This window comes from Scyliorhinus canicula, chromosome 7 (assembly GCF_902713615.1).
Source record: "Scyliorhinus canicula chromosome 7, sScyCan1.1, whole genome shotgun sequence".
NCBI classification, from domain to species: domain Eukaryota; kingdom Metazoa; phylum Chordata; class Chondrichthyes; order Carcharhiniformes; family Scyliorhinidae; genus Scyliorhinus; species Scyliorhinus canicula.
In genome coordinates, this window is record NC_052152.1 from 127,897,257 (window position 1) to 127,921,928 (window position 24,672).

The 24,672-nt window shown below is 47.9% G+C and overlaps 1 protein-coding gene across 2 annotated transcripts in view; it reads right to left on the reverse strand.

Moving 5' to 3' along the window:
* bmp7b (bone morphogenetic protein 7b) overlaps nucleotides 1-24,672 on the reverse strand; it is a 226,690-nt gene that overhangs the window by 78,691 nt on the left and 123,327 nt on the right. For both annotated transcript variants that reach the window (XM_038802915.1, XM_038802914.1), the window contains exon 2: nucleotides 2,223-2,415. In XM_038802915.1, the coding sequence (XP_038658843.1) occupies nucleotides 2,223-2,415 (193 nt within the window). The remainder of the gene's footprint in view (nucleotides 1-2,222; nucleotides 2,416-24,672) is intronic.

Sequence of the window (24,672 nt, forward strand, 5' to 3'; positions counted from 1 at the left end):
GAACATGTGAAAAGATAACTAATGAACTATAATACAAATGGTAACTACTAATTGAATTCAACAAGTTCTCTTGGATCCAATGCCAGTGCGACTCTCCTCTAGTATGACTTACTACCAACTGCTGGATATCTTGTATCACCTGGTAGACCTCTATCTCCACCTGCTGGTTGGAGATCATATCGATAACTACATACATTGATAGATAACTATATACAAAACTGTGCACAGGCATATCATCACAATCCCTGTATCAGCCTTTTTGCACCTTTTCTAGTGCTTCATAGGAGACCAGAACAGAGCACCGTGCCCCAAGTATCTTGTCATTGTAAATGCTTTGTCCCCAAAAACAAGCAATGAAACAACACTTTTTGTAATATGGGGGGCAGTGTGGTGGTACAGTGGTTAGAACTGCTGCATCACAGCGCCAGGGACCCGGGTTCAATTCCCACCTTGGGCGACTGTGTGGAGTTTGCACTTTCTCCCTGTGTCTGCATGGATTTTCTCCGGGTGCTCCAGTTTCCTCCCACAGTCCAAAAATATGCAGGTTAGGTGGAGTGAACATGCTAAATTGCCCCTTAGGGCGAGGTCACAGGGCGGGGGATTGGGCCTATGTAGAGTGATGCAGACTTGATGGGCCAAATGCCCTCGTTTTGTACTGCAGGAATTCTACGATTTGATGTTTACCATGAGGGGATATTAAAAAAGAGATGGAATTTAGTGCAACCTGCCGAAATGGGTTTATTGGAGGGTAAGGCTATAAAATCGGGTAGGATTGTTGAGTAGGAATCCTGACAGCAGAAACTAGCAGCTGACTTGAATGATTGGTGGGAAAGCAGTGAGCTGACAAATCCATATCTACTCGGAGAGAATCCCATTTCGATTGGGAAGAAGGGCATTGACATTCATTTGCATGCTGCTTTTGAAATTAAACAGGCAGCCTGCATGAAACTGAATACTGATGGGGAAGTTTTAGGCCATCCATTTTGCCATTGCCATCCCCAGGAGGATGGAAGGAGTTTGTAAAGTTGTCACCCCAGGTACACAGAATCTGAAGGGGAACTAGGGCCTGATGGAACAGTCTGAGGGGCACAAAATGGAACATCAAATCCGGAGGCAGCAGCCAGAGACATTTTTTGTCAGCTTAAGCTCAGTACAGCACAAATTCTCTGTGTCATGGGAGTGTCCCTTTAAGAAACGTTTTTGGCTTATCACATGGTTTTAGTGATGTCATTGTGTGGGTGGAACTGGGCTGTGGCTCTGTGAGTTTTTACTTTCACTTTGAGTTTTGGAGCTGGTTAGTGGCTCAAGAGTTTTTACTTTTGTTTTCTCATTTTGCTGCTGTAGATTCAGACGGAAAAAATATTTTGGCCTGTCTCTCTATTTTCAATTTTAAAGAGTTATTCCAAGGAAGAAACCCCGTGATAATGGTGACCTGCTGTTTTGGTAAAAAGGGTTTTTATGGGATCTTGTTATTGAATTGGAACAGTGAAGGGGAAATTCATTAAGGATTATACATAGATTACTGTAGCTGTGTGGAGTCTTTATGGTTGTAGTTGATAAAAATTATTCCTGTGTGTGTTTGGACAAATATTAAATTCATAGAATAAAGCTTGCTTTTTGATTAAAAGCACCTAGGAATTCTGTTGCATTACACCTGAAAGGCAGGCACTAGTGCTCATCATAACCAAAATCAATAAATAGTTATAGGTCTGGTGAACTCAATAATATACTTTGGTTTTTTCTAAAACCTGGCCCATAACATCTGACATTGGAACTTGGATTGCGAGAAATATTTGCTGCCACAAAAATGATCCAACAGTAGCCCTACTTTGCACATAGAACACAACCACCAATTTGTTTTTGTTAAGCGTAATCTTACAGAACTTAATCTTACAGTAAGGGACAAGATTATTGCTATTCTTTCTATGAACAGTACAACTCGGCCTTCGTTTTTTTTTTAGTGGAGATCACAATGGCGGATACATGAGCAGAGCTGCACTGAGGGAAACATCAGCAGGCACCAGAGGCACCAACCCCTTCCCCCTCGCTTGTTAATCCCACTGACATCCGGGTTCACCGGTTGGAACCTAGTTTCCTGGATGAAATTCCGCCCGTGATCTCTAAATGTCTAGATCAATACCATGTACTCGCGTCAATATGTACTGTGAGACTCTGAGTTACTTTTACACCAGCCATCATATTCCTCCTCCTTCTTCACTCACCTTTCTGTGTTCTCCTCAAGCACCTGGTAAATTGTAATCTGGAAGGTCTCATTTACAAAGCGTTCCCTGGTATAATCTTTATAGATTCGGAATTCTGCTGCTGTCACGGCCTCCCCCTCTGGGATCTTCGAGAGGTCAAACCTGAACTCTCTGTGATGTCGCCGCTGGTGGAAAATCTCCATGTCATATTCCACTAGAAACAGGAAGCACAGGAGGATATTCAACAGACAGAACGTAATGTAGTACTGCACTCTGTAACCAGCTGTAAATCTTCACTTTAGAGAAACAGACTGTATTGAAAACAGACCCGCATCTGTTACATTTATTGCATTGTAAATAAGCAGAGTAAAGGTTTTTCTGTATTTGTATATGTGTTTTAACTGGTGCAAGTGTAAATTTAGTATTCAACTGACCAAGGTTTTAGACATTCTCATGTTTTGAATTTGGAGCTAGAGGTTTAGGGCATATATTCCATTTAGTGTCCATACTGGAAAATAAAATGTTTAGAAGGAAAACCATTATTTTTGTCTGATTAACCCTCTATGAAGAGACTTCGGATCTTTTCTATATATTACCGGTGCTGCATAAAAGTAAATAATTGTGAATCATAGGTTTTTTACTTCTCAATATTGACAACTGGTATATCGAAAGGTCATTAACCTGAACCATTAACTCTATTTTTCTCCCCACAGAAGTTGTCAGACCCACTGAGTATTTCCAGCATTTGTTGTTTCTATTTTACCTTGAGTCTGTGCCCTCTAGTTATTGACCCTTCTGCCACTAGAAAAAGCTTTTTATATTTACTCTATCAAAACCGTTCATAGTTTTGAACACCTCTGTCAAACCTTACCTTGCCTTTCTCTGCTCCAAGGAGAACAACCTCAGCTTCTTCATATAACTGAATTCACTGGCGCCATTCCAGTAATTATCTTTTTTAATCTGTCCGAGGCTTCAACATCTTTCCTAAAGTGTGGTGTTCTTAATTGAATGGAGTATTCCATCTGGGACCTAACCATTTATAAATATTTAGCATAATACATTTGCTTTTGTGCTTTATTCCATAAATAAAGCCCAGGGTTCCATTTTTATAACAGCCCTCTTATTACCCTACCACCTTATAAGATTTGAGTATTTACACCCTCTGGTCTGTCTGCATCATCTTTAAAGTTATAAGTTTAAGGGTTACCACAGTCTCAGAGGACCATAGGCTGCTGTCCCCTTTGAGAGAGAGCTGGTGGTGATTTAACCTGAGGGTCACCGCACCCCAGGTGAGAGGCAAGATTGAGAAGGTGGAGCCTTCATAAATAACCTCAGCCGGTATGTGAATTGAACCCATCATGAACACCGGAACAGCCAACTGAGCTAACTGACACCCCTTTGAAATTATACCAGTTAGTTCACATTAAATCTGACATACATCAGCCCATTTCAGCCTGCCTGTGTCCTCTTTACGTCTTCCAACTGCCTATTTACTACATTTCCATGTTCATATCTCTGCAAGAAGATCTCATTTTTATTTCCTAATTGGCCCATCTTTCTTTAATTAATATTTTACTATTTATCTATTTATAAAAGTAATTTGAGTTCCCCTTTCTACTTGCCTTGAACATTTTCTCATACTCCCTCTTATTCCCTTGTAGATTTCCTCTGTACTTTCCATATTAAAATTGGTTCTCTGTTGCACAGTGAACCTTACATATGATAAATCCCTTCTTCAATCACATTTTAGCCTCTAAACCTTTAGTCATCCAGGGAGCTTGAGCTTCCTTCCTCCTCATAGTGTCCTTTCTGTACCCAAGCCACCTCATTTTTGAAGATCTCCCATTGTTCAATTACTGATTTACCTTACAATTTCTGATTCCAATTTATTTAGGCCAGATCCATTTTCAACTCACTGGAGTAAGCCCTCCTCCAGTTAAACATTTTTACATTAGATATATCTTGTCCTTTTCCAATTCATCTAGGCCAGATCCATTTTCAACTCACTGTAGTAAGCCCTCCTCCAGTTAAACATTTTTACATTAGATATATCATGTCCTTTTCCATGACTGTTCTAAACCTGATGACGTTGTGATCAGTGATCCCCAAATGCTCTCATTGAAACATGCTCCACTTGCTTCAGTTCACTCCCAGAACTGTTTCTTCTCTTTGGGTTGAAAATACATCAATCGAGGAATACATTATCTTTCAGCTTCAGAAATTTCTCCCGCTGTTTGCCCTTTAATTTTTACTTTCCCAGTCTATATTAGGAGAATTGAAGATGCTGTTATCACTACTCTCTATTTCTTGCATCTGGCTGTAATTTCCGGGTGGTCAACTTCAGCAGCAACCCGGGGGGGGGGGGGGGGGGGGGCTACGTGTTTGCTATGGGGGTGTGGTTTTATGGTTTTATGTTAATTTTTTTTGTTAATTTTTTGCTTTTGTATTTGGGGGGGAGTTACTGTTTTTCTTTGTTGTGTTGGTTAAAATTTGTTGAAAATTTGAATAAAAATTATTTTAAAAAAAAGAAAATGTTCCACTTTTCTTCTCATTGATAGAGTCCAAATTTAAGGAATCCTGGGTATTGTAGTAATCATGTTACACAGCTAATAATCCAGACAACGTGAGCTCAAATCCTACTTGGCAGTTGGTCAATTTGAGTTCAGTTCTTAAAAATAAATTTGGAAATAAATTTAGTATCGGTAAAAGTAACCATAAAGCTGTTAGATTGCTGTAAAATCCCAATTAGTTTATTAATGCCAATTTGGGAAGGAAAGCTGGTGCCCTGATCTACTCCAACCGATATATGATGCCAGTCCACAATGTATTTAATTCTTAACCACCCTTTGAAAAAGCTGAGCATGCCATTTGGTTGTATCAGGTTACTCAAAAAGGTGACCCATCACCACCTTCTCAGAGCAAGTGAGGATGGTAATAAATAAGTCTTGTTGGGCTAGAGGAAGATTAGATTCATGGAGACAAAAATAGGGGGTGGGATTCTCCATTGGCTGACGCCAAAATCGGGAAATGCCATTGGACGGGGAATAGGTTTTGACGACAAAATCACGGTGGGCGCCGATTTGACAACAAATCACAATTCTCTATCACCTCGACAGCGGCGTTAATGCAGTCCGGAATGTACATACAGTAGACACCATTTGCATATCATTAGTGGGCCTGACCCCACTGTAATTCTCCACCTCCGATGGGCCGATTTCCCGATGGCACGGTTCACTTGTGCTTTTAAAATTCGTGAAACCAGTGCCGTGGCTGCTGAGAGAGAAAGGGTGTACAGAAGGTGTCCAACGTTACCATAGTTTGCTGACAGTTGTACAGCTGACCGGGAGGCTTCTGCCAGGCCTGGGGGGCGGGGGGGGGGGGGGGGGGGGGGGGAGAAGTGGGGGTGGCCAGGAAATGGGCTGTGAGGTCGGAGTGGATGGGCACAGAACACCATTGCCACTGCCAGGAAAGCAGCCATGCAGCTATACACGCAGCTGACAGTCCACTGTGAACCTAGGGCCACGGGTCATATAGGTATCTACCCCCCCCCCCCCCCCCCCCCAGGCCACCCGCTTGGTGCCCTCTGGCCCCACCCGATCCATCAGCTGAATGGGTGTGCTCCAGCACAACCAGTGCCATCTTGTTGGCTGGGATGGTGTGTTTGGGGAGTGTAATGTGTATCTGCGGCTGCAGTTTGTCAGACTCCCGAGTGTCAATCTCAGACCCGGTGAATCACACACCGTTTTTCATTGGAATCGATTGTGTTCCACATGGCACTGGTGCTAGTCTCCCCATAGTCGCTGAATCGGTCCCGGTCCGGCACCAGTTTTGCTGTCGTGAAAGCCCACGAATCCTGTCCCGACTTAGTCTCAACACTTTGTCTCAGGAATGGAGAATCTAGGGCAGCACGGTGGCGCAGTGGGTTAGCCCTGCTGCCTCACGGCGCCGAGGTCCCAGGTTCGATCCCGGCTCTGGGTCACTGTCCGTGTGGAGTTTGCACATTCTTCCCGTGTTTGCGTGGGTTTCGCCCCCACAACCCAAAGATGTGCAGGGTAGGTCAATTGGACACATTAAATTGCCCCTTAATTGGAGAAAATGAATTGGGTATTCTAAATTTAAGGGGAAAAAAAAGAATGGAGAATCTAGTCCAGGTTATCAGGGTGCAAAGAGAGTTGGAGGTGAGGTCTTGATTGAGATGCACAGATTTGTCCAGTTCTAAGTACTGAACTTCAGGAAGGATGTGGAGGCTTCAGAGAGGATATTAGATGCAAACTAGATCATAGATCATAGAATTTGAAAGTGCAGAAGGAGGCCATTCGGCCCATCGAGTCTGCACCGGCCCCCGGAAAGAGCACCCCACTTAAGCCCATGCCTCCAAACTATCCTGTAACCCAGGAATCCTATCCAACCGTTTTGGACACTAAGGGCAATTTATCATGGCCAATCCACCTAACCTGCACAACTTTGGACTGTGGGAGGGAACCGGACCACCCAGAGGAAACCCACGCAGACTCGGGGAGAATGTGCAAACTCCGCACAGACAGTGACCCAAGCCGGGAATCGAATCTGGGACCCTGGAGTTGTGAAGCAACTATGTTAACCACTATACTACTGTGCTGCCCTGTGCATAAAAGAATCACGTGAAAGGTTTGAGGGTTGAGGGACTTGACTTATGTGGATAGATTGAAGAAGCTGGGTTTGTTTTCACTTACAGATGAGAATGTTGAGAGGATATTTGATCGATGTGTTCAAAATTATGAGGGGTCAAGGCAGATCAGGTAGAGAGAAGCTGTTTACGTTGACGCAAGAGTTGAGAACCAGAGAACGTGCATTGAAAATAATTGGCACAAGCCAAGGGAGACAAGAGGAAAAAGCCTTTTTATGCAGTGAGTGGCTTTGATCTGCAATGCACTGCTTGAAATTGAGATTCAGAAAGATTCAATCATTGTTTTCAAAATGGATATGGATGCAAACCTGAAGGGGATAAAATTGCAGGGTGATGCGACCATCAATTCACGCGAAACAGAGAGTAGATGTAAACTGTGGCTTTAATCGACTAGAACAGTGCCTGCCTGTGACTGCTCTGCTACTGAGAGCCGCCTACAGGGCTACTGCTCCTTATACCTCCCCTCAAAGGGAGGAGCCAGGGGCAGAGCCCACAAAGGCACCAACATGATACATCACAGGTAATACCTTACAATGGTCCATAGGTTCAGCCCTCATGGGCAACAGCGCGGTACAGTTACATATATTTTAAATGCTTACTGCAATACGTTCACCACATTCACCCCCTGTTAAAAAAATGAAGTCCGGCGGGGGTGAAGGGTTCACAAGTTCAGCCTGTCGGTGCCCAGATCGTGCGCTGTGATCGCCGAAGCTCTGGTATCACAGCTGGCCTGGGTGTCGAACTCATCCGTGCGGGCATGGGTAGTGAAGTTGCCGGTGCGAGTACAGATGCGGACTTCGGGAGCGTGTCTTCTGGAGCTTCGTTCCTCTGGGTCGGTGAAGGGGGAATGAGGGGATGGGAGGAGGTGCAGGTGCCATGTAGGGGTGGGGGCGCTGGTCAGCGTAGGTGGGTGGTGTAAGTTGGGGTGGCGGTGGTAGTGGAACCTGCGGGCGCTAAGACCCGGAGGAAAACCGTATCCTGTCAGCCGTCGGGGTGTTCTATGTATGTGTACTGGGGGTTGGTGTGTAGGGGCTGGACACTCTCGACCAGGGGGTCGGACCTATGGCTCCTGACGTGTTTGCGGAGTAGGACGGGCCCCGGTGTCTTCAGCCAGGACGGAAGCGAGGCTCCGGAGGTGGATTTCCTGGGGAAGACAAACAGGCGGTCATGAGGGGTCTCGTTTGTGGCCGTGCAAAGGAGGGACCTAATAGAGTAGAGTGCGCCGGGGAGAACCTCCTGCCAGTGGGAGACTGGGGGATTCCTAGACTGTAGGGCCAGGAAGACGGCCTTCCAGACCGTCGTGTTCTCCCTCTCCACCTGCCCGTTTCCCCTGCGGTTATAACTGGTAGTCCTGCTCGAGGCGATGCCCTTACTGAGTAGGTACTGATGCAGTTCGTCGCTCATGAACGACAAGCCCCGGTCACTGTGAATGTACATGGGGGAAACCAAACAGGGTTAAGACACTATGTAGAGCTTTAATGACGGTGGCAGCGGTCATGTTGGGGCAAGCGATTGCAAAGGGGATGCGGGAGAATTTGTCAAGTATGTTGAGGAAATATAGTAAGAAGTCTTACAACACCAGGTTAAAGTCCAACAGGTTTGTTTCAAACATGAGCTTTTGGAGCACTGCTCCTTCCTCAGGTGAATGGAGAGGTATGTTCTAGAAACATTTATATAGACAAAGTCAGAGATGCTAGACAATGCTTAGAATGCGAGCATTTGCAGGTAATCAAATCATTACAGATCCAGAGATAGGGGTAACCCCAGGTTAAAGAGGTGTGAATTGTCTCAAACCAGGACAGTTGGTAGGATTTTGCAAGTCCAGGCCAGATGGTGGGGGGTGAATGTAATATGACATGAATCCAAGATCCCGGTTGAGGCCGCACTCATGCGTGCGGAACTTAGCTATGAGTTTTTGCTCGGCAATTCTACGTTGTCGCGTGTCGCGTGTTGAGGAAATATGTGTTGCAGTTGGTGGAGGGGAGGGGCGTTTGAAATCGATACTGAGGTGCTCAAAGGGCCGGGATGCCTTTACCAGGTGGGCCTTATCTGCTCGATAAAAGTGCGGCTTGCACTCCGCGCAGATCGGGCAGTCCCTGGTCATGGCTCGGAGCCAGTGTGAAAAAATCCCTTTGGCCTCTGCGGCCTGTGGGTCGAGTTCCAGTCGGTCAGGTTTGAGGGCAGATTCCATAGTGGTGTTGTAGTCGATTAAATTGACGCGACCATCAATTCACGCGAAACAGAGAGTAGATGTAAATTGTGGCTTTAATCGACTAGAACAGTGCCTGCCTGCGACTGCTCTGCTACTGAGAGCCGCCTACAGGGAGACTTCTCTTTATACCTCGCCTCAAGGGGAGGAGCTGGGTCGGAGCCCACAAAGGCACCAACATGATACATTGCAGGTAATACCTTACAATGGTCCATAGGTGGAGCCCTCATGGGCAACAGCGTGGTACAGTTACATATATGGTGAATGGTTACTCCAATACGTTCACCATACAGGGGTATCGGGAAAGGACCCTGGAATGGGGCTAGTTAAATTTCTCTTGCAAAGAACCAGTTTGAATGACTACCTTCTGTGATGTAACCATTCTATTCTCCAATCCCACAATCCCATTGAGGCCTGTGGTTAAGCCTGGAGAGCTCAGTTGGCAAAGGATCAGGCCGAGATCTCTGGCTTTTGGGATTCTGTGATTCTGCCAGCAGTGCACCCCGGCCTACAGGTTCCCGACGGCGTGGGGTGGTATCAATAGGGAATACCACTGACAAGCAGCAGCCGTAGACAACCCTGCTGCCGCTGAGAAACACGCTCAGACTTTTAATCTGTAGGTTTAGGCTTCAAATCCCTGTTGAGAAATAATTTTTGCTCAAGAAGCTGAGAAGCTCCTTGCAGCAACAAAGGCTCATGGGAGATTTCAGGATGGAGTTGAACCTTTGTGATCAAAACATATATAATTACATTTAAGATAGAAAGGGAGATACTTCATAAAAAAATTCTGGATCCGTATCTCTATAAGTGCAATTCCAACAACACTCGTGAAGCTTTAAATTTTCCAAAACAATTCTGCCACTTGATTGGCACCCCATACACCATCTTAAGCATGTAATCCTTTAAACCACTGATATACAGGGCGGAATCTTCCCAATAATTTGTCAGCGGTCAGTTTCAGGGTGAAAACCGGCATGTAGACCTCCAGTTGCACAGGAGAGGTTTTTCTCCAGATTCTCTGCTACTCAGAGAATCTGGGAACCTGGTTTATGCCATCACCCTGGCAGGGTGGTGCCTAATAGAGATGGCGCAGATACACGCACCTCAGTGGGACATATTAGTGGACAGGCTTCTGGTGCACAATCTAGTGAGCACCACATCGCTGATGATGTACATCAGGTGGAGGCAGTAACCCCCAGCTGAGTCAACAGTCGGAGGTCTGCTGGATCCCAGGGCCCATCTGCTTCCCAGCCTGATGCTGAGCCTGTGGAAGAGGTCATCCCGTAACTGATGGAGACATTAGGGTAAGGCCGGTACATTTAGAGGAAGATGTCACCATCATTCCAGTAGATCCATAGCCACTTGGAGGAGTCTCGGAGGCTGCGAACGCAGGAGATGTTGCTGGCAGTGCGCGGCACCGAAGCGAACATGATGGGTTGACGACCGCAGTGGAGAGCCCGGTGCACGATGTCGGCACCATTAGTGAAGGTATCCAAGGCATGGCTCAGTCAGTGACGCATACCAGGCTGACCTTGATGAGGTTCTACGGGACATGTCCCGCTCTCAGATGGGAATGGCTGAGTCGCTGATGAGCTTGTCCCAGTCACAGATGGGCATGGCTGAGATGCTGCAGAGCATGGCCCAATCACTGAGGAGCATCACCGAAGACACCGACATAATGCGGACCATGGGGAGCCGCCAGGGCTGGCAGAGCCAGATGATGCAGGGACAGCCAGGGCTCGAACCACCTGTCAACCTGTTCCAAGGTGAACCCCAGTTCCTATGGGAACTAACTGGGAGGAGGGGGCAATGGGTGCTAACCCAGACCCGTCCCATGTGGTGGCGATGGTGGCCACCAGCTCCCCTGAGTTTTACCCCTCTGATGAGGCCACGTCTCGCAGTCAGCACACGGGAAAGGGCGGCACGACTGTCCATGAGCTGCTTATAAGTGAGCCGGGGCCCTCTGGCCGCAAAGACTCCGGAGGATGTCCATCACAATTATCAAAGGCCATGAGATGTGGTAAGCTGCTGGCTGCCTCCACCTCTGATGTGCATCCTGGGGACACACCTAGACGTAGTGGTAGAGTTAGGAGGGCAAAGCACATTGAGGATCACTGAGGGCACTGGGGTGGGGGGTGGGGGGAAGGAGGGTGGTAGGTAGTGGTAAAGGGACTGGGGGCGGGGGAGGGGGCAGCACCACCGGGAGGGAATTGTCAGACACAATAAACACCTTTGTGCACAACTAGTATGATGCCTCTGGCACCTTCTTCCGCAATGCAGGCTGACCTCTGAGCCCTTGACCCATCTCTCTAGGCATCTCCCCCTCCCCGTGGCCCTCATCCACCCTCCAGCAGTGAACATGTCCTCAGAGCTGCGTCCCATCCACTGGGTGTTTGGATGTTGGCTGCTGCGTGTGCGGTGTTGCCTCCCACAGTGTCCAAGCAGTGTCCATGCATCAAGGTGTGATTGGGATGTTAGGCAATGACTCCCAGATGCTCCATGGCCTGCGCACCCACGCGGATCCATTTGAGTTGTGTGATGTGCTCACTTAACCACGATTGCCAATTCCTTATTAGCGATAGCCTTCAACTGTATGGCCAGAAGCTTCAGCAATTAGTGGGGGTATTGGGTGATTGGTGGGGCAGTCATGAAGGCACAAGGTTGTTCCAGGAACAGGTACACATGGTGGTTCCGTGCGCGGTTGTCCCCCGGTTGTCCTCCCCAGCGCCCTCCACTCTCCCATGGCAGCCCATCCCTGCGGAGGGTCCCCTGCCCCCTATCGAGCACTGGGGTGGCAAGTCCACCCTCAGGCTACTCACCTCCTTGGTTCCTCACAGAAGTCCTTCCACCAGGTTCATGTTTTTCAAAAGGAGTACTCATCGGCACCAGTGTGAGCACTTGCTGGGGAGACCAATGAATCAACGAGAGGCTATTGGATATGGGATAGCTCTCGTTAATGGCATGGAAATGGGACTTAAGTGGTGATAATTGGTTCCTCGCCATGCTACGGCGAGATCCAGATTTCACCTACGGGAGGGCCTCGTTTCGCTTGAGCAATTGTGTAATGAGGCCGGAGAATCGCTCCCTTGAAATACTCTCTCTAACAGCACTGTGGGTCTACCTACACCACATGGATTGAAGTTTAGAAGGAAGCTGCAGGTAGACAAGGTGGTTAGGAAGCATATGATTTACTTTCCTTTATTAGCCGAGATCCCATGAGGTATAAAAGAAGTCAAATTATGCTAGGATTACATAAAACACCAGTGATGCCACAGGTAAAATACAGCCTAAAGTTATGGTCACTGCTAAACAGAAGAGTATAGAGGAGATTTATGAAGATATTCCTTGGGCTGGAAAATGTTAACTATGAGAAAGGGAATTGAAATAACTATTTGGAAAACCATCTTCCGACCCAACAGATCTCTTTCTATCATTGACAGAGAGGTTGTGAGATTGTTGAACAGTTCGACAGAGAGGTAGACTATAGTGGATCAGACTGGGAATTCCAGATTCTCCAAAGTCTGTCCACTATCAATAAAGCATCAGGAGTACCTGGATAAGTGCAGCTCCAACAACACTCAAGAAGCTTAACATCTTCCTGGGCAAAGCAGCCCACTTGATCAGCAACTCATCCACACTTTAAATAATCAGTCCCTCCACCACCAGTGCACAGTGGCAGCAGTGTGTACAATGTGCACAGATGCACCGCAGCAACTCAACTTAACAGCACTTTCCAAATCCATGACAAGGGTGAGGGACACAGGGGAACACCACCACCACCAAATTTCTCTCCAAGCCACCTACCATTCTGACTTGGAACTATATTGCAGTTCCTTCACTGTCACTGGTTCAAAATCCTGGAACTTCCTTCCCTAACTGCACTGTGGGTGTACCTACACCACATGTGTTAAATCAATACTTTTCATCGGTCTTCACGAGGAGGTCACAATTCATGTAGGTCATAATTCAGTAAATGGAACCGTGAACCTTGAACAGTGTGACATAGGAGATACGTATTAAGGAATGGCTTTAGAGACATTCATTCCAATTAGATGTCTCATTGGTGTTAAGTATCCAATAATTGACACTGATATGTAAAGTGGCTGCAGCTGGCTCCTGTGGGATGTGGTGTGGTGATAGAATTTTGAATAGTGTGTTCAAGAAAAATAAAGGTATTTGGGAAAAGGAGCAGAACTCTTGACTCTTTACTCAACAGCAGCCAGACACTAACAGTGAGGAGCTATTGGAGGTTTTGACGAGCTTAAAAATAGACAAATCCCTAGGTCCAGGTGAATTGAATCCCAGGCTACTCTGGAAGGTGAGGCAGGAAATTGCAAGCATTCTGACGCAAGTTTTTAATTCCCCTCTGCCAATGGGGGAAACGCCAGAGGACTGGAGAATAGTTAATGATGTTCCACATTTCAAGAAGGGTGGTAGAGATAAACCAGGGAATTATAGACCGGTGAGCCTCATGTCAATGGTAGGGGAAGTATTAGGGGGTGGCATTCTCCCCTACCCGGTGGGGCGGGGGTCCCAGCGTAGGGGAGTGGCGCCAACCACTCCGGCGTCGGGCCTCCCCAAAGGTGCGGAACTTTCTGCACCTTTGGGGGCTAGGCCCGCGCCGGAGCGGTTGGCACCACGCTGACTGGCGCCAAAACCGGCACCAGCGGCCTTCCAGGCCTGCTGCCCGGCGCCGGGGTTGGCCGAAAGGCCTTCGCCGGTTCGCGCATGCGCCGGTGGTGACGTCACCACCGGCGAATGCTCGCTGGGGGATTCTCTTCTGCCTCCACCATGGTGGAGGCCGTGGCGGCGGCGGAAGAGAAAGAGTGCCCCCATGGTACTGGCCAACCCGCTGATCGGTCGCGGGCCTGGCCATCGTGGGGGCATCCCCCGGGGTCCGATCACCCCGCGCCCCCCCCCCAGGACCCCTGGGGCCCGCTCGCATCACCGATCCCGCCGCCACCAGAGGTGGTTCAAACCTCGGCAGCGGGAGAGACCTCCCAGCGGCGGGACTTCGGCCCATCGTGGGCCGGAGAATCGCCGCAGGCGCCTCGCCGATCGGCGGGGCACGATTCCCATCCCCGCCAATTCCCAAGTGGCGGAGAATCTCTGCCACAGTGGGGGCGGGATTTTCGGCGGCCCCAGGCGATTCTCCGACCCTGAGTGGGGTCGGAGAATTTTTCCCAGGGAAAGTATTAGAGAAAATTCTGAATGAGAGAATTAATTTCCAGTTGGAAAGGCATGGATTGATTAGGATAGTCAGCATAGCTTTTTCAGAGGGACGTCATGCCTACCAAATTTTGTAGAATTCTTTGATAAAATGACCCAAGTGGAAGAAGGAAAATGGATAATTTCTTAATAAGGAAGAGAGGGCCAGAGACACACACAGGCCAGGATCTCACAACTGAATCTGCTGAATCTCCCTTGTTTCCTCAATACTCCTGTCCCTCTACAGATTTTTGTATCATCTGCAAACTTAGCAACAGTGCTTTCCATTCCTTCTTCCAGATCATTAATGTATATTGTGAAAAGCTGTGGTCCCAGCACAGATCCCTGAGGTACACCACTAGTCACTGGCTGCCACCCTGAAAAAGACCCCTTTATCCCCACTCTTTGCCTTCTGCCAGTCAGCCAATCCTCTATCCATGCCAGCATCTTACCATTAACACCATGGGCTCTTAACTTATTTAATAGTCTCCTAGGCGGCACCTTGTCAAAGGCCTTCTGGAAATCTAAATAAATCATGTCCAGTCCTCCTTTGTCGAACTTTCTTGTTACCTCCTCAAAGAACTCTAACAGATTTGTCAGACATGACCTCCCTTTGACAAAGTCGTGCTGACGCAGTCCTATTTTACCATGCACTTCCAAGTACTCTGCGATCTCATCTTTAATAACAGACTCTAAAATCTTACCAATAACCGAAGTCAGGCTAACCGGCCTATAATTTCCTGTCTTCTGCCTCCCTCCCTTCTTAAACAATGGTGTTACATTAGCCACTTTCCAGTCCTCTGGGACCCTTCCTGCCTCCAGTGATTCCTGAAAGATCATCACCAATGCCTCCACAATTTCCTCAGCTATCTCTTTTGGAACCCTTGGGTGTAGTCCATCTGGTCCAGGTGACTTAAGACCTTTCAGTTTCCCCAGAACCTTCTCCTCGGTAATGGTCACTGTACTCAACTCTGCCCCCTGGTTCTCCTGGAGCTCTGGCATCCCACTGGTGTCGTTCACCATGAAGACTGATGCAAACTATTCAGTTCATCTGCTGTTTCCTATTATTACTTCTCCAGCCACATTTTCCAATGGTCCAATGTCTATTTTTGCCTCTCTCTTACCGTTTATATATTGAAAAAAACTCTTCCTATCTTCCTTTACGTTACTAGCTAGCTTGCACTCATACTTCATCTTCTCCCCCTTATTGATTTTTTAGTTGTCCTCTGCTCACTTTTAAAGGCTTCCCAATCCTCTGGCTTCCCACTAATCCTCGTCACTTCGTATGCTTTTTCTTTAGCTTTTATGCTGTCCTTGACATCCCTCATCAGCCATGGATGCCTTGTGCTCCCCTTAGCATGTTTCCTCCTCCTTGGGATGAATTTCTATTGTGCCTCCCTAATAACCACCAAAACTCTTGCCACTGCTGTTCCACTGTCTTCCCTGCTAGGCTCCTTCTCCAATCAACTCTGGCCAGCTCCTCCCTCATGACTTTGTAGTTACCCTTATTTAATTTTAATACCGTTACATCTGATTGCAGCTTCTCTCTCCCTCTCAAACTACAGGGTAAATTCTATCATGTTGTAGTCACTGCTCCCTCAGGGTTCCTTCACCTAAGTTCCCTAATCAAGTCTGCCTCATTACACATCACCAAATCCAGAATTGCCTGTTGCCTATTATGCTCTGTCACAAGCTGCTCCAAAAAACATCTTAGACATTTCACAAATTCCTTTTCTTGGCATCCACTACCAACCTGATTTTCCCAGTCCACCTGCACATTGAAGTCCACCATGATTATTGTAATATTGCCTTTTTACATGTCTTTTCTATCTCCTGATTTATTTTCTGCCCCACATGCTGACTACTGCTCGGGGGCCTGTACATAACTCCCATCAGGGTCTTTTTACCTTTGCGATTCCTCATCTCTACTCACAGAGATTCTATGTCTTCTGATCGTATATCGTTTCTTGCTATCGATTTAAATTCATTCCTTATTAACAATGCAACCCCGCCCCCTTTGCCCATCTGCCTGTCCTTTCAATAGGACATGTATCCTTGTATATTTAGATCCCAGCCCTGATCCCCTTGCAGCCATGTCTCTGTGATGCCCACAACATCGTACCTGCCAATTTCAATGTGCGCAACAAGCTCATTTACCTTGTTCCGTATACTGCGCGCCTTTAGGTACAACACCTTCAGATGCTTTTGCTGTGCTCGGATCTATACAACAAAGCAATCCAAATCGCTAACTTTAGACAGTTCTGCCAGTGTTAGACTAATAATTACTCTGAAAGAGTTAGAATAAATAAAAGCACTTCTACCTTCAGAGTAACTATTTTAAATACCCAGATCGACCCTGTACGGGACTCCTCTCACACTCCTGACCCTTTGAAGGAGCTCCCCCACATCGTTGTAAACAACTAAGCACCACCCCCCATGGTTTTCCCAGCCACCCAACACCCACATGAGATTCCACACCTCTTGTTGACCTGATACCGACCCCACCCAATCCCCACCCTCCCGAACTAACCTCCACTCACTGACCCAACCGAACCCGACCCTCACTGCCCCCTTCCCTGATCTGACCCCCACCACCCCTCTACCCATCCCAATCCCACCCCATAAACTGACCCAACCTCACGAACTGAACCGACCCTCCACCCACCCTTTTCCCAAATGTCCAATCCCCCTGAATTACCCTAGTTGTCTAAGCGGTCCCTATGATTGCTTCCCCATCCGATGCCCGACACCACTCCCCCCCCCACATATCTGTCCCTCACCCAACCCCAACACCCAACCCACTGCACTCCCCTAAATGTCTGACTTTCGCTTTTAATGCTTGACCCCCCCCCGAACCGCCTTGAATGTTTGAGTCACCCCTAATCCCCGATGCTCGACCTACCCCACCCCCCGAATGTCTGACTCCGATTCCCCAATTCTTGACCCCACCCCCCCACACTTCCATGAATGTCTGATCCTCTCCAATGAAGTCCAGCCCCCTGACCATGTCCAAACCTCTACTCCCCACATCCCATCCGCTTACCTGAGTCACTTCCCTTCTCCCTTGTATGTTATTTTCAATGGGACCTTTAAACTCACCTGCTTTACAACAGCTAGCGCCTTTAAAAATGGGTGTTTCATTATTTGCTCTGCTTCTTTTATACTGATACTCACGATCCGGGGAAGTGCTGCGCTGCCTGATTCTCACCCAGCCTGAGTCCGGAAGGTCGGGCGCAACTGCAGCTTAAGTATGGAGTGGTAATCTGAGGCTGATTGACACTTTAGGAATATCCATTATATTATATCTATTAGGAACCACTGATATACTGAAAACGTGGAGAGAATTATTCTCTTCAAAACTGATCCAGGCTGCAATTCCGTCGCCTATGGGCAGAAGGCATCAAGAATTTGTCCTTGTGTGTTCTGCTTTAACTAGGCACCTGGTAGCATCTGAGGCAACCCTTAAAATGCCTCTTTTAACAGTGTGTTTGCTGCATGACTTGTATCAGCAGCACTTATTCAATCCAGTGCCAGGAACCGAACATGTAATGTGGAATGAGATTGAACTGGAGTGATTGAAGATAACAGAAGTAGTTGAGAATAAGACCAATTGCAAGAGTAGCTTTGAAGTGTCTGAATTTGAAGACATCTGGCTTGTGTATGTTTCAACCTGTTTAGTATTAAGCTGCATCGATTTTATGGCCTGGGGCATATCCACAAGATTGTGAATGAGATACAGATTTCAATCAAGTGCAATTTCAGACAAATGTTCATAAAATGATCCAGAGACATTGTTTTCATGTTCTTATTATTAGAGAATAAGCTTCAATGGGATCTGTGTTGCTGAGGCCAGAGAACTGGGGGTTGGGGGAGAGCATAACATCTCTTGGGGGGGCAGCAGACAAATGTTAAACATGGTAAATGTGAAAAAGTAACTTAACTACCTGTGGAAGATTTGGATGGCTAGGATCAGAGTACAGGCTGTACATGGTCTGTGGAAGGACAGGCCGATCACTTGGTGCTTTCCAGCAATCATTGAAATACACTCATCAAACCTTTTCACATTTGTTTCTGCACAACTCATGGCATTACCATCACTGAATCCTCCACATCAACATCGTAGGGATTGCCACTGATTAGAAACTAAACTGAACCAGTAACATAAATGCTTTGGCAACATGAGTAGGTCAGAGGCTGGGAATTCTGTGACGAGTAACTCACCTCATGAATTCCCAAAGCCACAATCTACCAAGCATGAGTCAGGTGTGTGATGGAATACTCTCCACTTTCCTGGATATATGTGGTTCCAACAATACTCAAAGCACTCAACACCATCCAAGACAAAGTTGCCCGACTAATTGGCACCCCAGCTACCACCTGAAACATTGACTCCCTCCACCACGAGCACACAGTGGCAGCAGTGTGTACCAGCTACAAGATGCACTTCAGAAACTCACTAAGGCTCCTTCGATAGAATCTTCCAAACCCATAGCCTCTCCCACCTGGAAGGACAAAGGCATCAGATGCATGGGAACATCACCAGCTGAAACTTCCAAGCCATAAACCATCCAGACTTGGAACTATATCATTGTTCTTTACTGTCGCAGGGTCAAAATCCCTGGGTCAAAACAGAACTGTGGGTGTAACTACACCACATGAACTGCAGTGGGTCAAGAAGGTGGTTCACCACCACCTTCCTGAGGGCAAAGAGAGATGGGCAATAAATGCTGGCCTAGCCCGTGACACCCTGTAGCCACCTAAAATGGACGCTGAGCTACAAAATAAGCCAAGCGCTAAGACTGCAGGGAAACAGGCAGTTTAGCCAGAACAGCAGTCTGCAAAGAGAGCATTTTGCATTCTGCAAGTAGCAGAAACCAGTTTGGGCTCAGGTGAGAAGACCTTAGCTAGGTGCAAATGGCAAAACGCTTTGCATGCTAATGAGGCAATCAGACCTGAACACCCACACAATAGAAACATTTGATTCTGAATGGACACATTTGAATCAAGGCCCAGACATCGAGGCACCAGAAACCTCCAAACAAAAGGGCATAAGAAACGCCCCCCCCATCACGGAGACCCCCTCGCATTGGGGAATTAAAACAGTATCGATGAGGAATTGACCCAATAGATATCCAAAGGTTAAAGCCCGCCCAAGAAGAGGGAAGGACAATGGGATCCCTATAAAAGACAGGGACCTCGTGTTGTCCGGTCTGTTATTCCGTGCTCCGGCCCTGACCAAGAACTTGAAGCTACACTCTGACTCCAGTCGTCGAGCACCAGCCGCCGAACCGTAAGTGCCAGTACGACGCTCGCTACGCGAACTAAGCCCGCTAGAACCCCCAGTGACCAGAACGCTTGCTGAAGGTTGCAGCCCAAGACCAGGACGAAGGCCTCGCTCCCTGACCTTGCCTGTTCCTGTTAGATAAGTATTCTGATTACTTTAGTTTAGTCATAGCTTAGTCTCTTAGTGTGTGCATGAGTATTTATTATAACTGTATAATAAATATTATCGTTTGGACCTTACTAATCGGTGTATCGTCTTTATTACTTTGAACTTGACCTTGGAATACTCGTGACGGTGTCTATACGGCACCTGGCGACTCCTAAGCTGAATAAATACATAGAACAGAGCCTAGTGGTGTTAAGCACTTGGAAGTTAATACACCCCAATAAACGCGTTTTGCGCTCATAGCAAAACGTGCAACATTTAGTGGCGACATCCTGACGGGACACGGTTGTAAGTGGAAACCCCACACCGTCCAGGACCCTGAAATTTGAATTAGAACTCCAAATTACAGAGAAAGTAAGAAAGTAAAGAAAATCACAAGTATTCAAGGTGTTCAAAGCAATAAGCGTAATTCGGAAGTGTGTTTAGTGCATGTGTACTAACAGGGCTGTAGGGTAAAACTGAAGGCATTTTTGTTGCGACAAACTTTCGGTAGTTTTTGAACGGAACATAGCGTAAGCCGTACCCGTTTCTTGAAACACAACCCCAGCAACCCCCTGTTCCAAATTAACTAAAAGAGAGTCAGAGAAAATGGCCATGCAGGCAATGGAACGTCTGATGGATCCAGAAAGGTTTGTGGTCGCAGCGACCAGCAGCAGTAGCAGGGTAGGTCAGTGTCCCACGTGGGAGCTGGAACTCCGCAAATATCTACAAGGAAAGGGATGGCCCCTTTGGAAAGAGTTTTGTTTGAATGAGGAGACAGGTCCCGGAAGTATAGGACATACTTGGTGGGAGAACCTCTCTCAAATTCACAAAAAGAACCTTAGTAAAGCACGCAAGCCGATGGCGATTGTGTCCTGTTTGGCACAATTGCGAGGCACAGAGGAGGTCGTCAGGACGCTCCGGGCAGATTTAGAAGAAAGGAACCGAATGAGTAAGGTCGATGTCAGGGACATTGAGAAGGAAAACATGGATCTAAGAGGGAAGTTGGCAGAGAAAGGTAGAGAGGTGGATGATGCCAAGAGGGCACATCAGTCTTGTCTAGCCCATCTCAGCAGTTCCCAGACCCAGTACGAAAAGGCTTATCAGGACGTGCAACGTGCCGTTCTGATAAGAGAGGAATCAGACAAGCAGGTGGAGGCTTTGCAGAGGCAATGCTCTGATCTCAAAGCAGCTTTGAGAGCACTCCATGCTGCAACCACAGAGCAAAGGCAAAGTACTGTGGATCACGCGAAATGCAGGAAACAGATTGCAGAGCTGCAATCGCTGCTTTCGGTGCAAAATGGGTTCCAAAGCACCTTTGGAACCCAGTTAGATGGAGAAAATGCCCCGGATTGGCAAGAATTAAGTGAAACAGCGCAGCGATATGTTCAGGGAACATGTGCGCCAGCAGCACAACAGAAAAGGCAGGCACCCCCACCCCCCACAGATCAGATCATAACCGCACCCATGAACCCAGTAACCACGCAGAGAAAAGCTATAACAGAAGGCACACCAGATATAACCTACACCACCCCCTTAACTGGAACCCAGCTCAGGGACGCATGTGAGAAGATCACTCCGTTCCTCCCCACCGCAGACCCCAACCAGTTCTTTGCTAAAGTAAAACAACAGGCGACCATGTACGGCCTGGATGAGAGAGAGCAGGTTAAGCTCACAGTTCTGAGCTTAGACCAGTCAGTAGTAGCAGCCCTCCCCGACCCACAGAACGTTGCCGGAGGCACCCTAGAGGAGATGCACACCTCCATTTTAGATGCCATCGGGTATAATCGAGGTGACCCCATAGAAGGACTTAATAAGTGCCGGCAGAAAAGATCCGAACACCCCACAGCATTCGCAGGAAGGCTGTGGATTCATTTCAACGCAGTTTTCGGCGACTTAAATAGAGCGCATTTGAACCGGGAAAATATGGTCAAATGGACGCGCACCATAATCTCACACGCGACAGAGGCAGGACAGAGCGCTTGCAACAGTTATGGCCCCTCAGAAGAGGCCCATAATGAGAAATGGGTCCTGAAAAGGTTGTCCCGCGCTTGGGAGCAATCAATTCAGGGAAAGAGTAAGGTTCAATCCCCAGAAGAGGCTCAGGCTGCCGCAGATATTCAGGCAGTGAGAGAGCATCAGAAACCCGCATGGGTCAATGAAGGGAAGAGCAGCCCACAGCAGAAAGGCCAGGAATGCTATAACTGTGGACAGTTAGGGCATTGGGCAAAGGAATGCAATGCACCCCAGCGATCTCAGAGAGGCCAGCAGACAGGCACTCTGAACCGCAGTAAGGCAAAACCCATCCACAATATAGCAGTACAGTCAGGACCCACCAATGTGGACGAGACGAACTGACGGTGTTCGGGCTCCCCCACTTGGGTCTGTGACACACTCTGGGATTCATCAGGGAGACCCGTAGTCACAGCCAGAGTAAAAGGGAAGCCCATAGAGTTACTTTGGGACACAGGAGGCTCCCGCACCACCATTAACTCTATGACCACGGCACACGCAGACACGTGGCCGACCACATCCACCATTACACTTAGCGGGTTCACCGGACACTCGCAGCAGGGACATATCACAGCACCCGTAGCGATCCAGCTAGGGAACATCTCAACCAAACACCCCGTTGTTTTAGTAAATCTTCCCCGGACAGCAGAACACATCCTGGGGATAGATTTTATGAACGCTCATAGCTTGTCGTTCGACCCAGTGAACCAGTGTGTCTGGCGAATGGCTAGATCAGACAGAGCACCAGCCACCCTCACAGTAGGAGACTACGCTAATCGGATTAGCGCAGTGGGAGAGTACTCATTCGACCTGACTACACTCCACACCGACAGACAAATAAACGCCCTACTGAACAAACACAGGACAGCATTTGCCAGTCACCGTCATGACTGTGGCAGAATGACTGGACCAGTTCACGTTACCGGACAGGACCCCCGACCACAGAAACAGTATAGATTTCCCCTGGAAGCAGAGGTGGAAATAGAAAAGGTGATAGGAAGCTTATTGGAGCAAGGTGTGCTCAGAACGGTAGCCTCGACCAATAATGCCCCTATTTGGCCAGTGAGGAAGCCCGATGGATCATGGCGTCTGACCATCGATTATCGGGAACTCAACAAAGTCACCCCCGCAGTAGCCCCAACGGTAGCTACTAGTCCCGAGACCATACTCAAGCAGGGACTCAACTCCAAATACTTCACGGTATTGGACATCAGTAACGGATTCTGGTCAATACCATTGGCAAAAGCGTGCCAGTACAAATTTGCCTTCACTTTCAAATCACAGCAGTATACGTGGACATGCCTTCCACAAGGATTCCACAATTCCCCCTCCATTTTCCACCGACAGTTGGCAAGTGGTTTAGAGAAATTCTCCCGCCCCGAATGTCTGGTACAGTATGTAGACGACCTACTACTGCAGACAGACACAAAGGCAGAGCACATTACGCTTCTGGCCGAACTCCTGGAACTTTTAACCGAGATTGGATGTAAAGTTAACCCAAGAAAGGCCCAGATTTTGGAAAGTAAGGTGATGTATTTGGGAACAGTCATCACACACGGCAAACGCGAGATCGAATTCAAAAGAATTGATTCGATTGTCAAATTGCCCCTTCCCCAAAATATTTCGGCCCTCCGGTCGTTTTTAGGACTGGTTGGTTATTGTCGGAACCATATCGATGGATTCGCGACAAAAGCCGCCCCACTCTCAGACCTCCTTAAGAAAGGAGCCCCCTGGGAATGGCTTCCACAGCATACAGAGGCTGTGGAAGAGTTAAAACGAGCCCTTAGCTCAGCACCCGCGCTGCTAGTCCCAGACCAACTTTCCCCCTATGCAATAGAGGTAGCGAGCACAGATCTGACCCTCTCGGCCGTGTTGCTTCAGGAACGGCACGAGCAGCTAAGACCAGTGGCTTATGCCTCCCGACTGTTAGACCCGGTAGAACAAGGATTCTCTGCCTGTGAGAGGCACCTCCTTGCTGTCTTCTGGGCAGTACAATACTTCTCATACATAACCGGACTCAACCCCATTACTATTCTGACCGAACACACACCCACACAGCTACTCCTAGACGGTCGACTGAAGGACGGTTCAGTTAGCCAGATTAGGGCAGCTAGATGGACACTACTCTCACAAGGACGGGACATTACAGTAAAACGGACCCGCACACACACATATTTAGCAGACAACCTCCAATACCCAGGACAGCCCCATGACTGTGAAATTGTAGCTCCCCTGCATAACACAGGACCCTTTATAGCAAAAACACCCCCCAGGAAGATAGGGAACCCAAAACAAAGCCCCCAACCCACAGACACGTGTGGACCACTGAGGATTTACGTAGACGGTTCATCCACAGTTTTAGAAGGTGAGCGTATCACAGGATGCGGCATCTATGTAGAGGACGCGCAGGGGCGCGCTCTCGAAGAAATCGCTCTAAAACTACCAGGTCACTTAGGCGCGCAGGCAGCAGAGCTCGCGGCCATAGCGTATATAGTGGACCACCCCGCTTCTTTCCCCAGCCCAGCAGACATATATTCAGACAGCTTATATGTCTGTAATAGCTTAACCGATTTTCTGCCCCTGTGGAGGACACGAGGTTTTGTCTCCGCAGACGGGAAACCCCTTCCATCAGCCCCTCTACTCCAGCATATTTTAGAAAAAGCGAAGGACAGGACCTTCGGAATAATAAAAGTAAGAAGTCACCATAGGTCATCCCCCCCAGGGAATGTAAAAGCCGACGCACTGGCTAAGGCAGGTTCCAGGCGAGGACACTTATGGACCCCCCCAGCTAGCGCACCAGCTAGCGCCCCTGTGAGCGCAGTCCAAATCTCACAGACAGATATTAAAGATCTTGTAGCAGCACAGAAGCAGGATGAGGACCTCAGGGAGGTTTTCAAAGGCAACTTTGTGCCAGAGTACGAGAGATTTAAACACGCACTGACCACAC